Source organism: Schistocerca cancellata, chromosome 7, assembly GCF_023864275.1.
Source record: "Schistocerca cancellata isolate TAMUIC-IGC-003103 chromosome 7, iqSchCanc2.1, whole genome shotgun sequence".
Classification (NCBI taxonomy): Eukaryota; Metazoa; Arthropoda; class Insecta; order Orthoptera; family Acrididae; genus Schistocerca; species Schistocerca cancellata.
Window position 1 is genome coordinate 136,205,675 of NC_064632.1, and position 16,544 is coordinate 136,222,218.

The following is a 16,544-nucleotide window of genomic DNA, read 5'->3' on the forward strand; positions in this document are numbered from 1 at the left end:
GGGAAAAATAATCTTTAAGGTCAATACGATTGCCTGCACACTGAGTAATGCATGTTAACAGCGAAGAGCAAGCTACTTGCCAACTACTGAAACAGGGTCATTCGGGTTTGGTTGAGCAGATAGGGAAAGTGCGGGGGAAGGGTTGATTGGTGAAAAAGGGACTTACGGCGCAGAGAACAAAGGTGCAGAGACATAGAAAGCTCAAGGAGGAGCTTTTAATTGCAGCAATTAAACAACTGAAGCTTCATTAAATAGAACTAAGAGAGATAAAGCAACATGTTGATCAACAATTTTTTTACACAGAGTGCTTGAAATATTGCAGGTTACTGGAGAAAAAAATGCAAGATACATACAGCAGGATAATATAAATCAAGGATAGCCTTGCAAACAATCCCTCTGTATCTGCAGATCAATATCTGTCATTCATCTACAGTACAATCACCATCCTACAATGAGCAAAGGACTTGGGATACGTGTCTTGCCAGCTTGCTGTATGAATGCTATAGCAGATACTGGACACTCTCTCAGTGTTACCATTTATATTAAGAAGATATGATTCCTCTCTTGATGTGAGGCTTTCAGTACCTCCACCATCTGGCATTGGTGCATATAGTATCCCAGATAATTTGCTATGAGTAGAACGAATGGAGGAGATGTTATCAATAACTTCTTTTGTGGTAAATGAATGTCATACAGAGCAACACAATAACGTGTGCAGATCTACAGAACCTGTTACAATATTTGCTGTTCAACGGAAAAATTTTGAGTGTCATTCAGTAGCTTATCTCTGTAGCACAGGGACATCTCTCCTACAGCAAAGGACGGGATCCTTGCTCTCCTGAAAGTTTTAGTTATTCCACAAGTATTCTGCATCTGATTAGGGTTCACTATAATTTGAGGGTCATTTATCAGTGAGACAACTTTCTTCCTCTTCCTCTCTTGTGAGATGAAGTACTGATATGTGAATGAAGAAACGAACAGAATTAACCTCTTCAGAGAATGCTGAGAGCCTCCACTCCATTCATTCAGTCCCCATTTTCGTAAGATTTCTTCTCTGTTCCCCTGCAGGTATTTTCTGCCAGAGTTCACAGAGAGAAGAGGTGCACAAGAGTATGACATTTTCCATAAGCACTTTCTGTGGAGGTGTAGATGCTTAACACACAGTGATAACTCAACTTGTGAGGAGTGGCTTAAAACTACAAGTGACATGATAATAACAGAAATTCTGCAAGTGCATTTAACATTTCTTTGTAAGTGCCTTGATGAACTTAGTTGCATTTAATCAAATAATGGAAACTCCAGGTAGGAATATCAACAATGTAGGAAAAGACAAGTTGCTACCTACCATAAAGAAGACACATCAAGCTGCAGACAGGCACAATTAAAAGACCCTTACATAAAGCTTTCGGCCACAGCCTTCATCAGTAAAAGAGAGACACACACCACTCTCATACAGAAGCGCACGCGCATGCATGCTCACACACACACACACACACACACACACACACACACACACTCTCTCTCTCTCTCTCTCTCTCTCTCTGCCAACTCCAGCATCTGGTGCCAGAATGCCTCTTTTACTGATGAAAGCTGTGGGCAAAAATTTTACATAAGTTCCTTTAATTGTGCCTGTCGGCAACTTGAAATGTCTTCTTTATGGTAAGTAGCAATCTGTCTTAGTCTATATTTAAGTAAAGTGGAACCTCACTTAACGAGCACCCCCCTATAATACACTTATCGCATAATGAGCAAAAAAATTGTAAGAAAAATAACTCACTTAACAAGCGATGTTTTGCATAATGAGTGACAACATTTTTGTGTGATGTCACCAGCCGTTCACGTGTAGTGGCGGAAATGTTCAACAATATGAACATCTTTCATTGTCAACAGCAGCATATGAACAATGACTCTAATACGTACTGCAGACTGAGTTTAGCGCTCTTTCTGCTACATCTTAGTACAGACTGTGATCACATAGTTTTCTAAACTTGTGTTTATGCATTGTTTTTTTGTGTGAAAATTTTAATAACCTTCATACGAATTTCCATGGAGACAAAGCTGAAAGAAGATGGCCATAAGAGAAAGAAAATGACCTTACAAATGAAACATAAAATCATTGAAAAACGCGAACGTGGTGTGGGCATTGCCGATTTAGCACACATATACAATCTGTCTACATAAACTATTTGCACTATCCTCAAGAACAAGGACAAGATTAAGTAGATAGATGCTTCAAAGGGAGTGACAAAAGTATCTAAACAATGGTTTCATATTCTGGACAACGTCGAGAGGTTGCTCCTTAAATGGATAAATGAAAAGCAATTGAAAGCCGACACTATTAATGGAACATCATTTGTGAGAAGATGAGAATGGTTTTTGCCAACCTCATTAAGAGGACGGCAGGATCATCATTGGCCAAAGGGGTATTTAAGGAAAGCCGTGGGTGGTTCGAAAAGTTTTAGAGAAGAACCGGCATCCACAGCATTGTGAGGCACGGCGAAGCAGCCATCTCCGACACAAAGGCAGAAGAGAACTGCATTAGCAACTTCAAGATGCTCATAGTTTCCAAGGGTTATATGCCGCAACATGTTTTAATTGTGACAAGATGGGTTTAATGCTGGAAAAAGAAGCCGAAGCATACCTTTATAACAGCAGAAGAGAATGCATTGCCCAGTCACAAGACAATGAAAGACCATCTCACACTGCTATTATGTGACAATGTAAGTGGTGATTTGAAAATTAGACCACTCCCTGTTTACCATTCAGAAACTCCACGAGCCTTCAAGAAGTGTAAAGTCCAAAAGATCAGGTTAAATGTGGTGTGGAGGCCCAACAACAAGACTGATCTTTTTTGTGATTGGATCAATGAAGTGTTTGGTCCTTCAGTGCAAAAATATTGCTTGAATTAAATCTGCCACTCCTCGTCTTCCTTGTTATGGACAACGCTCCTGCCCATTCTTCAGGCCTACAAGACTACCTCCTTGAAGAATTCCAATTCATCAAGATCCAATTTCGGCTTCCCAAAACCACTCTGTTATTCCAGCCTATGGACCAACAGATTGTTTCTAACTTTAAGAAGCTCTACGCTACAGCACTCTTCGAGCATTGCTTTGAGTTGACTGAAGCTGCCCATCTCACTCTCAGAGAGTTTGGGAAATATCATTTCAACATCATTGCCTGCATCTAGATGATTGAAAAGGCATGGGAAGGGGTTACCAAGAGAACTTTCACTTCTGCTTGGAAGAAGCTTTGACCGGAATGCATTGTCAAATGTGACTCTGAGGCATTTGAGTCAGTACCTGTGGAGCCCATAGTCAATGAGATGGTGTCTTTGGCCAAAAACATGGGTCTAGAAGTGGATAAAAAAGATATTTATGAGCTTATAGAAGATCACAACCAAGAAATGATCGCCGAAGAGGTTATGGAGTTGCATTATGTTTCACAGCAAGAAGTTGTGGCGAGGAGTTCAGAGAAAGAAGAAAAGGAAGAAGAAGAAGAAGAAGAAGAAGAAGAAGAGGAGGAGGAGGAGGAGGAGGAGGAGGAGGCAGTGGTGGTGGTGGTGGTGGTAACAGCAATCCAGCAATCTTCTGGCACAATAAGAGAAGTGCTGAAAGCATGGAAATTGTTTGCATCATACACTGAAAATCATCACCCTAACAAAGCAGTGGTTACGCACGCCAGAAATTTATTTGACAATAAAACTGTGTCGCATTTCTGCCAAGTGTTGAAGCATCAACACACACATGACTACAGATAGCTTCCTAATAAAATAATAGCCATGTATCAAGAATAATAAAGTAAATAATACTGTAAGTATAATTTTCTTTGAATAAATGGCATGAATAAGTTAAAACTTTCTAGTACGTTTTCTGCATGGAACACGTTATTGTATTTTACATTAATTAATATGGGATAAATTGTTTCGCTATAAGAGTGTTTCGCACTACGGGTGAGATTTTGGAATGAATTATGCCGCTATGCGAGGTTCCACTCTGCTTTGATTTACTCTTCACTGAAGTTTTGGAAAATATGCTGTACTGACAACTAACTGGATAGCCTTATACACTTTCAGTTCCATAATTTTTTCATTACAAGGGATACACAAGGCATTCAACTACTTCAGTGATAACTGCTTGAGCAGTTAATACAGGCTTCTGGGGACACACACAACGCTCCTTCTCACAGTGCTGTTATGCCACAGATCCCACATATTGCTTTACATCCCATAATGGTATGTTCAAACTTCTGACATTTAAATCAACATATGGCATTAGTGACAAAGACACTAAATTAAGGTGGATAAAATCGGCACAGATGTACACTGCTGGCCATTAAAACTGCAATACCATCAAGACAAACTGACATGAATTATACTACCTGCTTCATTAGCATTTCAGCTTAACCACACAAAGTAGGCAAGAGTAATGACATCTGCATACCATATATAGGGAAAGATTATGCAGCAGATTTTGCTCAGTTATCACATTTGAATGTAGTTTGTTTGTGGTAAAACTACGTTATGCCTCACATAAGAAAGATAAATGTCTAATGCACCTGTTAGAATTCAACAGCAGCACGATCATGGCCTCACAAGACTGTGGTTTATCATTCCACGATATTGCCGTTTGTATTGGTCGAGATCCCACAACTGCTAAGCAAATGTGAAATGAGTTCAGGAGGGCTGTACTCAATGGAGCTTAGCATTGCAGCAGTACCGGGCATCCAGAACCTGAGACTATGTATATACTGTTCACTCAGCTGTGGAGAATTGTACATAATACACCTAGAGTCAAAAAATCGGGTTTTTTTGCAGCACGGTAAGTACCCACACGGCAGTGCGATCATGCCTGGAGCACTACAGATGAAAGCACAGCAAACATTGTTAGGGCTTCCCCTGATACGGCAGCAGAGAGAGGCACACTGGCAGTTGTGCATCCAATATTAATACTTGACACAAGAGTTTTTCCACCTCGTCTTTTCAGACGTGTCTCAGTTCTGCAAAATAATTCATGACACTTAAACATGTGTGGAGACTCTGACGAGAACAAATGCATTAATTGACATCATATAGCTTCACCACATTGCATGATGGCTTGGACTACCATTCATACACAATCCAATCATCTCTAATTCACACAGTTGGTAATTTGAACAGCAACAGTTACATTTCTGGTATTTTAAGGAGAGCGTTCTGTCCTGTGCGCTGTCTCTAAGCTCCCCATGATGTCATCTTTCAAGAAGATAATGTAAGACTACATGTTGCTCATCCTGTGCTGACTTACATTGACACAGGCAGTGTTTGGCTGTTGCCCTGGCCAGCACATTCTCCAGGTATCTCGTCGAATGAAAACATATATTATGGCAATAGGTTGCTGTGAGGCTGGCACATCACGACTTGCCAGACACTATGGTTGATGAACTCTGGCACAGTTGAAACAACACGTTATGTCCCTGTATCTATAACTTAGTCCAGTTGGGCTCAATGCCCGGCCACGATAAAGTGATTGTTTCTACCAGAGTTCACAGCCCTGTGTACTAAATTTCAGACCCTGTGTACACTCAAATCACCTGTAAATTTAATTGTGCATTATTTCTACTACACGGTATATACACAGTATGTAAATTTTCATTCTTGGTGTCTCAGTTTTAATTAGCAGTAAGTTGTACATAATTAGGAAAGTTTTTCATTCAATATTAGTGTGACAAAACTTCTGGCATTTGAAATAATGCATGTCATTAGGGATATAGACCTTAAGGTTAGTGAGATAAAATCAGCATTGTTGTAAGTGTGAATGCAGCTATTTTCTCAAGTTTGACACTAACTTTTTTGATGATGTTCCACATTTCTGTGACATATTCATCTGCCCATTCCATCTACAGTTCTGCTGACTTTATCCACCTACAGTTCAGCTGACTTTATGTGCACTATTTCACTGCAAGTTAACACACCATTAGCGTAAGAAAAACAGTTCAGCCAAGCTGGGGTACTCATCGAAATCCTTTGCTTTCAACATAGTTATATCAGTTATCACTCACGTCCCTTCTGGCTATACAAAGAGGACACTTTTCCAAAAGCTGACTCTTTTCATTTGAAAAAGATCAATACATTCTGAAATGTGGGATACGCTCCATTGTAATAGGTAGCTTTCAAGTAGTGTGATCAGGAGACCAATCCTACAAGCTGTCTTGGTTGGTTGTTGGTACTGCCTAGTGACCCAGCTGAACTGCAGAGAGATGGCTTTCTAGAGACATTTCAGTGATTTAGATCCCACAAATAAAAACCCATGCCACACAACACAGTTGATGCAAAACCCTAATATTTTGAGGTTCATAGTAATCACTAAAGCAACCCCATTGCTTAAACTAATAAAGAACAGACAATTTTGGCCATCACACAACTCATAAACTTTGGGTTCACAAAATCCAAACAAAGCTATTGTTTGTGGAGTCCCCAACATGATCACACTTAGCACCACTGAGGACATAAACTCTACAACAGGGAAAGCAGCAGTAGCAGTAGCAGCAGCAGCAGCACCAGCACCAGCACCATCATCACACATCCCACTTACTTCACTCCACTTCCAGTAACAGACTCCTAGGCTACCTGATATCTATTATCTGTGCTTCTATTCCACATTCTTTGTTTTCTCATACCAACTTTAATCCATTGTTTGAAAAGGAAAAGTTACTTGGGAAAACTACTGAAAGAAAATTAACTTGGGGAAAACTACTGATGATTGCATGTAAAAGTACATGACAAATCCTAGCTTTTGTAACTATTAATTCCTTCCTCAGGAGATAAGAGTGATAGGATGGGGAAGGTTAAAATGGAAGGGTAGGTCACTCTGATCCCAGGAGGACACACTCAGCCCACCAATTCTGTTCGGTGAATAGCTTGTGAGGCATCTTGTACATCATCATAACATCCAACAAAGTAATCAACTATTTCTTACCAAGGAGGAAAAATCTGTATTATAGAACCAGCCCTGAGATGTGCAGTGACTGCCTGATCACCATCCAGAACAACTATCACATCTGTATTAACAAATTCTTCTTGTGAACTTTCTTTCTGGTCTTCACATGGCTCTGAAAAACAAATGAAGAAATTCTGTAATAAGTGAAGGGCAACCACTGTGCTTTCATAATTATAATCACAAAAAAAGTTGCTTGTGAGAATTTCCTGCTAATACAAAATGCGAATGGCAATACATTACTATTATGTAACTGTTTCATTCCACCTACACAAGCTGAATAAACTTTATGTATGATAAAGGAAAGGAACACTATACTGTGTTTAAATAGTTAAAAATTATACAATGGGGCCTATCTCAAAAGTCTGGCTGGTGTTAATATGCTCCTAGCCAAAAAGCAATCTTTAATAAACAAAGACAGAATCCAAATAACTGACAAGAAAAATTGTTAATCAAAAAGCTCAGTCTTTTTTTTTTTTTTTTTTTTTTTTTTTTTTTTTTTTTTTTTTTTCACCTTCAGTGTTTACATAACCATAAGTAGCCTATGATCACATTCCATATAAAACAAGGTAGTTCACATTTAAATCACTGTTCATAACATTTATAAGCACTTATCTTACTTACACATCTGAACATCAACAATTTAAGTAACAGAAAAGCAAATGTTTTAAAGATTGTATCCTATCTTACGCGCTAAAGATCTACTTGGACTTTTTTGTTTTAACCCAATAGAAGAGCTAAAACACACAACAGTTCAACAGATTATGTTATAACAAATTATGATGACATTGCATCTGCACACAATAATTCGTCATTTCTTGGATCATACAGCTCACATTTTTGTGCTAAAGTATAATTACTTATGCTGGACTGAACATACACCTCCAGTCTGTACAAAGGGGTCTGCCTCATTTCATTGCCTACAGAAATATAAGCGAGTATATCATCTCAAGCTTAACAAGGAACTCTCAGAATCAATAATACTCCTCATACTTGATTATGGTGATCCTACACTTCAAGGAATGTCACGTGAGAATACACGCCAGCTGGAACTGGTGATGAATGTTTGCATGTAATGTATTTTGTGACCTTTTTGTTTTCCCCATACAACTCCTGCCTGCGCCGAGAATTGTAGGGACTGTCATACCTTGTATTTACTTAATTGTCTTCTTAATCATTGCATTTCCTCTGTTTACCTTCATCTCTTACCCCACTATCCTAAGAGCATAGAAAAAAATACTCATTCTCAGCTACATAAGATCCTCTTTATGCCACTGCATAACACAACCATCTTCTTAAAATAACTTCCTGTACCAGTCAACTTTAGAATGATCTTCATCCAAATATCAGACAAATTAAATTCCTTTCAAATTTCAAAAAGACAGGAATGTCAGGAATGTCACGTGAGAATACACGCCAGCTGGAACTGGTGATGAATGTTTGCATGTAATGTATTTTGTGACCTTTTTGTTTTCCCCATACAACTCCTGCCTGCGCCGAGAATTGTAGGGACTGTCATACCTTGTATTTACTTAATTGTCTTCTTAATCATTGCATTTCCTCTGTTTACCTTCATCTCTTACCCCACTATCCTAAGAGCATAGAAAAAAATACTCATTCTCAGCTACATAAGATCCTCTTTATGCCACTGCATAACACAACCATCTTCTTAAAATAACTTCCTGTACCAGTCAACTTTAGAATGATCTTCATCCAAATATCAGACAAATTAAATTCCTTTCAAATTTCAAAAAGACAGCTAATAATCCACTTTCTATTAGAAAAGTTCCTCTTTCCCTACTTGGAAAAAAACATAAAATAATGGAAAGGCAACCACTCACTCATAGCAAATCGATGTGTGGAGCACAGAAACACGTAACAGGAAACAGCATTCACCCTAGCTTTGGGCTCCTGCTCTTTTGCAAACAGAAGTACACACATTCACACACACAACTGCACAGACAACCAAACGAACACCCCCATGGCCATGAAAGCCCAACCGATGAAGTTGCCCTAGTATACTGTGTCTCTAAGTAGTTTTGTATGCCTCACTGATGTCAATGACTAAGTCAAGACAGTGATCGGAATCCACACTGATAGTAGCTACAAAGTTGCGTGTTCTCTTACAACCAGATCAGACAACGATTAACCATTCGCTCCAAGGTCTTTCCGATATAGCTTGATAAGTCGTTGCTCCACTAACTACTGGGACATGTTCTTTCCTGGTTTGAGGAGAAGGATTAAAGTTGCCTGTCTACAAGAGTTGGGAAAGTTACCTGTCTACAAGAGTTGGGAAATTGACCTGTCTACCATACTGAATTAAAACATTTGAGGAGGATTTCCTTTGATGATGTAGACAATGTCCAAACATGCAGTACCGGATTTGGTCGTGACCAGGTGCAGTATCACAAGTCTCTGACAGTGCTGATTACAGCTTCCACATGAAGAAAAGGCAGTTGTAGGGCACAGAATTGTGGGATTTGAAGTCCTACATGCTCCTCTCTGCAGTTGCATGGTAGCAACAAAAATCTGGATTCTGGCTGTCATTGGCAGTAGTCTTTGGAAAATGCTCTGCCATCATGTGAGCGATGTCTCCAGAAGGTGCTTGAAGACATCCCTGTTTCAGCACTGCTGATATTCATAAATGACTGTGTTTACTGGTGATCCCCCTGATGGCTTCCCACACTTTAGTGGAATGGATGAACCAACAATGGTGTCCAGGATCACTTGCTATGACCTTTTCTTGTTCTCCTTCGTTATGCATTGAGTCTTGACTCACAGAACCTGAAAGGCTGAGAGGTTGGCTGCTGTTGGGCAGTACTTAAATCAAACCATTGAAGAGCCGCATACTAGCCCCGGATTGCTGAGCAGCACTCATCGGTCTACCAAAGTGCAGGTTGCCTCCTAAGATGACCTGAGGACCTTGGAATGGTGATATGATGGATCATTTGTGTAATGTGAACCACTCATTCCTGGACGCTGTTGCCATGTTCAAACAAAGCCAGCTGGCTGAATAGTGCTCAGTTAGCCCTGCTGATTTGGTGACTTCTGTGCAGGTAATGCTCTATCCAATAGGTGGACCCACAAGGGAAAGGGGTCACTGGAATGCTGGTCATCTGTTGCACGTCACTGAGCTGAATCTACAAGGGCAGGAGAGCAGAAAGAGAGGTTGATGATTGAGGATGACCGAGTAGCAACTGAGAAATGAGTGGGACTGCTCTGTATTGGCGTTGCACAGGTCCTGGGATATCAAGAGGTTCTCTAAGACTGGAGGAGGAGGAGGAGGAGGAGGACGTTATCACTGTTTAACATCCCAATGACAATGAGGTCATAAGAGATGGACCACAAGCTTGGATTAGGGAAGGATGGAGAAGGAACTACCTAGGCATTTGCCTTAAGCGATTTGGGGAATCATGGAAAATTTAAATCAGGATGCCCAGCTGCCAGTTTCAAACATCGTCCTCCCAGACGCGATTCCAGTGTGCTTACAACTGCACTACCCCTCTCGGTGCTAAGATTTGACTCCTAGGGCAAGTATCGCTCCAGCCCCATAATACATTATAGGCACTGGGTGTCACAGTAGGAGAAATGGTCAGGGGCATTATTCTATAAGATCCATTAGAAACAATCGCGTCATGCAGAGGGAAACATAGCAAACGAACAGTGATCCTTTGACACACACGAAGTTCAGCTGCAATTATTTGCAGGTCAGTAGCTGGGAGAAGAGCAGAGTAGTGATGCACGTTATCAACAAACAAAGCGACCCCTCCCTTGGCCCTTTCCCCACTCTGGTCATCCTTGCAATAGAGTATATAGCCCTGTAGCACAGGGGCATCATACACTTTAAAATTCATTTCTTACACTCACTTGTGCAGGAGGCATTCCTGTGCTAACAGTTTCAATTCCTCCAAGTGTGTTCTGAACTCATTAATATTCCACTGTAATATGGGAGCCATCTGTCACAGAAGCTGCACTTTCACCCTGTCTTACTGGTGTGGAGGTGAGCTGTTAGTGGGTGAAGGTCATTGATGGGATGAGATGCGTGCTCCACACCAACATAAATGTCCATCAGATCTGTAGAGGAGTCAGGACAGATGTCATAGAGAGACAATGTCAGACTGCTTGCTTTCCATCTCCTCTGGCAGCTGATTCTTTGTCTTAGACTTCATTCTTTTTTTTTCCCCTGGGCAGGTTTCCCAGTCACAGCTACAGAAGTGGTAGTGCCAGAGCTGGACGGTGGTCCAGTCTGAACCTGTGGAGCAACAGGAAGCTCTGCAACATTGGCAACCATGGCCTTGTCTGATATTCTGGGAGGAGATACGGGTCTCAAAGTAACTTCAGCAGCCCATGCGCATTCACAAACACAGGTACTAGTAGCAACACTACTAACCTCTGTGTAGCAGCATCAGTCTTCTTAACTGGCTGTTTAAGAAAAGATGCAAACGAGATAGCGAACTTTGGGGGATGCATGGCCTTACAGAGTGTTTTGGCCTCACAACATGAGATACGCTTAGTTATTTTGATTGCCTGTATCTTTGTTTTTTCATGGAAAACACTGCAGTCCCTACTCCAAACAGGTTGTTCACCAGAGCAGTTAACACACTTCGGAGGAGATGACCAACCATCTCCTTCATGGGCAGCCTTAACACATTTGTCACAAGAGGCTTCTCCCTTACAAGCAAAGATGGTTTGCCCAAAGCATTGGCATGTAAAACAGCGCATTACATTGAGAAAATAAGGCTACAGGCTGAGGCGAAGGCAACCAGCCTTGACATGCTCTGGAAGTTTTGAGCTGCTGGAAGTCAGTATAAATGAATCTGATTTCACTAGATTGCCATCCACGCTTTGCATTATGTTCTGCATATCAACAAAGTCTTCCTGGGATCACTCAGCTCTCAGTTCTTCTCAGAAATGTCAACCAGATCCCTGTAAGTCACAACACCTGTGCTGTAGTTCGAGGTGTTGCACAGTTCACTTTCTATTGAATTCTCCCCAATGCAAGGAGCTTTCTGGATGTTCTCCACTTACTGGGAATTAGATGCGTCAACCATTTCCCAAGTGCATGACATATTTTAAGGTTCCAGAGATGCCCTCTAAACCTTTTTGAGTGTATAAAGGTGAAACTTTCTCAAAGCTACTCTCTTTCCATTTATCTATAAGGAACACATTGCTGCCCACCAGCATGTGTTTTTTATTAGAGACTGAATGACTCTGTGCAATCCCCAAGTCTGGAGGACTTGCAACATGAGCCCTCTTGTTCAACTGGGTGTTGGTACCCACCAGTGGTCCACCCTTTCCGCTGTAAGGAGGAGAACAGAATTTTGAGGGTTCTAACTCACTCCCATGAGCAGCTAAGGAAATACAAGTCCACCTAGACGGAGCCCCACATGCCTAGACAAGCCTTACACAACTGAGGCTCAGCAGTTTCCCCAGAGGTAGCACTCTAACGACTGTTCCACCTAACAGTCGTGCATTTCATCGACATACAGCACACCTTGAGGTTGAGGGGCTTGTTACGGAGGTTTTAACCATCTTCACTATCTGGGCAGTCAAGCCAAAATCCTCAGTCCCTCTGACATACAACGCCAGTGCTGTGCTGTAAAGTGGTCACTGAACCATGCTCAGAGCTTATGGTGCCAGAGGACTGGCAGCACTTACCAGTCCCCAGCTCGGAACCCCAAGGTTGCTAAGCCCGTACCCAGCAAACAAATACTAGTCCCTGAGGGCTGTTCTCTCTCCAACACAACAGCTATTTCTGATTCAGTTGCTGCTGAAGTAACAACAAGTTAATAATTATGTTTTAACTTCTCTTTGTTTCTATATCTGATTATTCTTTTTTTTTCTTTTTTTTTCCTGTCTGTCTTCATCATTGTAATTGTGCTACTGTTGCTCATCTAAATTATTACTTATCTAAATATCTGTAATTTCTACTATTAACAACAGGTTGTGGGCCCAGGTGTCAGGTTTTAAAGTATAACAAATAAAAGTGAAAAAACTATTTAATAAATTCAATACGTAATCAACAGTCATGGCTTAGGTGATGGAGAAGTACAGGATACCACTGTTTGATGTCACGAACTTGAGCAGCTGGAAATTTAGGACTGAAACACTTTTAAGTGAGGTGGAATTATTAAGTTTTATGGAAAAGCCCTACATGGAAATGGTGCAGTCTACTAAGGATGGCACAGATGAACATTGTGCACAGAAGAATCACGATTTTAGGGAGTGTGTGGATTATCATGGGGACACGCGTGTGAAACATGGTAAAAAAACAACTGAGGTCAATTTCCTGTTTCAATTGTATTGTGCGAAATGTCATAAAGTAACTACGATCAGGAACAGCACATGGTTCGATAAAGGTAAACTGACAATACAGCAGAGTATTATTTTAGTCTCTTGTTGAATTAAAGAATAAACATTAAAAGTCACTGCTTCAAATCTACAAATACTGTTTGTGATTACTATGGTTTTTGTTGTTAGGTGTACTATGTGATTGTGATGAACTAAATATGTTTCAGTACCTGTATTTTCGCAATTTATAACTGGTCGGCAAAAAGATTCCTTGCAATACTCTTACAGTTTTTCTGAGAGATACAGCTACAGTGTGCCCTGGCTATCACAAAAAATGATTGCTCTCAGCTGTGAACACAACTAGCACAATTGTCAATGATGAAGATATGGAGAACAAGTAATGTAAGTTAAATTACTGTCATTTTGTGACATTGTTGTTGTCAATGGTGTAAACAACATCGATATCTGCTACCATGACATTCACATATTCAATATATATATCACTTCCAAACAGTCTTTGAAATTACCAGAAACTGATACAGAGTGCAGTTTGTTACTAACTAGGTGTCCAGCATGCAAAGTTAATGTTACTGGTCTGGAAACCTTCTTCCTTTGATGAATGTAAAGGAACTGGAAAATTCAATAAGAAAAAAGGTTGCCAATATAAATACATTTTTGTCTGTCAGAAATGTTGGAAAACTTGAAAGCACTGTTTGTGGAAAGAAATTTCAAATAAAAATACAAGACATTCTTGAAGTGTAAGGCTTACTAGATAATTTATTGTTAGTATGTAAACTAGAAATGGCTGGATACTGTATTGTTTTTGAAAATTTAGTGAGTGCAATTCAAAAGTGTGATAAAGTTATACCTTTCGCTCAAAGAAAAGATTTAAGCATGTATACCCTTTTGTTCAACTACACTGTTGCGGGTTTAATAAATTCACTTTACTGCAACATTTACAACTATCCCATAGCTCATACGATGTTTTCTAGACAGACAATTCAAACAATAGAATAACTAAGAAACAGAGATCAAACATAAATCAAAGAGAAATTGTGTCAAAGATAAACACCACACGGAGTAGTCACTTGCCTGCCTAGCACTGCATTTCAATTAACGCAGCACTTCACCACTCCTCCCCCCCCCCCCCCCCCCTTTAGAGTCAATGATCATTTTTGTTGAATCACAATGGGTCTTGTGTAGGCTGCGACCTGGGTCATCAGAGGTAGCCTCCAATGTCTGTTATGGCTTACCTGTGCATGCACCAGAGCGGCTGGTACATCTGTTGAGTCCGTGGTAGGTATGTTCATGGAAGAGTCCATACCAGTGAACGGGATACTGAAAGATGGTTTGAGCCTGACTATGGCGATGTTGAACATCTTTTGCTCCCCACAGATAATGTGATAAGGTCTGCAGTAAGGTGGCTGGAGTGGCTTGCGCATTTTGTCACTCTGTACAAAAACATAATCATGTGTAGGTTGCTTGTCAAAAACAAAGGGGCGACAGGTCTGCTGGTACCTCAGAGCAGTGGGACATAGCGGCAGGATTTGTACCCTGCCAGGTGTTAATCCATTGTTCTAATGTGATTCATACTCTGTAGGAAGGAGAGTGCTTTGAAGAGGTATGATTTGAATTGCCTTCCTTGGTCTGTTGTAACTCTTAGTGGTACACCGAAAAAGGCAATCTATTCCTGGAAGAATGTAGTCGCAACAGTTCTGACAACAATGTTGACCACAGGGAATACCTCCAGCCAGAGTGTGGAATTGTCAATGGCTGTGAGACAGTAGACACACTCTTACAATGGTGGGAGCAGTGCAACAATGTCCAGATGCATGTGCTCAAATCTTTGGTTCTTGGAATGAATATGTCAGGAGGTTCCCTGACGTGCTGACTAATTTTGTTCCACTGGCAGGCCACATATTGATGCACATGTTGCTTACAATCTTTGTCAATGTTTGGCCACACAAAAGTTCACTTCACCACATTCACAGTGGTCTGTATTACAGGGTGTGAGTGTTCATGTAAAGAGGTGACTGCCTACTGCAGAAAGTCAACAGTGACAAACGGTCGTGGTCGGGTAGCTGCAAATTGATAATACAGTGGTGTGTTTGACTATAGTACATAACACAACAGAGTAGTAGGCCTGATGGTTGCATCAAAAGGTCTTGCAGCTCGCTGTCTGCATGTTGTGCTGTGGCAAGAAGCTTCAAAATCAACTGCATCAGGGATCACTTCAATCAGAAAGACAGCACCTGTCGGCACATTCAGGTCTCCCTCAACATGGACAGTGGCCTAGATGGTGCAGCTGATGTTGTAATGCTTTCTCTGGATGCTGGCAGAAAGTGTGCATCAGTGGCTTGTGGTTAGTAACCAGGATGAACTGCCGTCCCTCTAACGTGTGGTGAAACATCTGAAAGGAAGTGTATGGAGTGTACAGTAACAGTTGTACACAGACCAGTTCCACTGTGAAGGCTATAGCTTTTGACTATAAAAGGCCAAGAGCTGTCAGCATTTGCCAACTTCTTGTTGCAGTGCAGCACCGACTGCAGTGGCAGATGCCTGCGGAACTGGTTGTGTTAGCAGAGTAGCTTCTGCAGTGGCAGTTTTTGCCTCGTTAAATGCCAACTCGGCTTTGCTATTCCACGGCAGTTTCCACTGTAGCCTTGGTGCACCACGCAAGCCAGGGAAAGTTAACTATAGCTTCGACTTTTTTCTCTGGCAGCCATATACCCTGAGCATTGATAGTGTAGCCTATAAACTGAAACTCAGCCACTCTGAAGACGCACTTCAATGGCTTGATAAGCAGGCCATGTGCACCAAGACAAGTAAAAATTTGTCATAAGTGTGACAGGTGTTCTGCCTCAGAGCTTGACATGAAGAAAACGTCATTTATGTACACATTACAAAAATCCAGGTGGCGTGTAAACTTGGCCATGAATCGTTGAAATGTTTTGCCAGCATTACAAAGTCCAAAAAGCATTGTAGTGAAATGAAACCATTCAAACAGAGTGCAGACAGCGGTCTCAGGAATGTCATCTGGTGCCACAGGTATTTGGTAGAACATACATACCAAATACAATGTAGTTAAAAATGCCCTAACCATGGACATTGAAGTAAAATTTTTGATATGCAGTATTTGATCTGGTCAGGAATGGTTCTGGTGTTGAATTGTCTGTAATATCCACACAGGCGGAATCTATTGTTCTTCTTAGGGATGATATGCAGTGGAGGTGACCCCCTATTGCTTGAAGGGCAGCAGATTCCCTGTGTGAGCATGAACGA

At 41.0% G+C, this 16,544-nt stretch overlaps 1 protein-coding gene across 1 annotated transcript in view; it reads right to left on the minus strand.

Annotated features, from left to right (window-relative positions):
- Positions 1-16,544, minus strand: part of LOC126092666 (uncharacterized) — a 186,831-nt gene that overhangs the window by 108,347 nt on the left and 61,940 nt on the right. Inside the window, exon 5 of the mRNA XM_049908388.1 lies at positions 6,954-7,086. Coding sequence (XP_049764345.1) covers positions 6,954-7,086 — 133 coding nt within the window. The remainder of the gene's footprint in view (positions 1-6,953; positions 7,087-16,544) is intronic.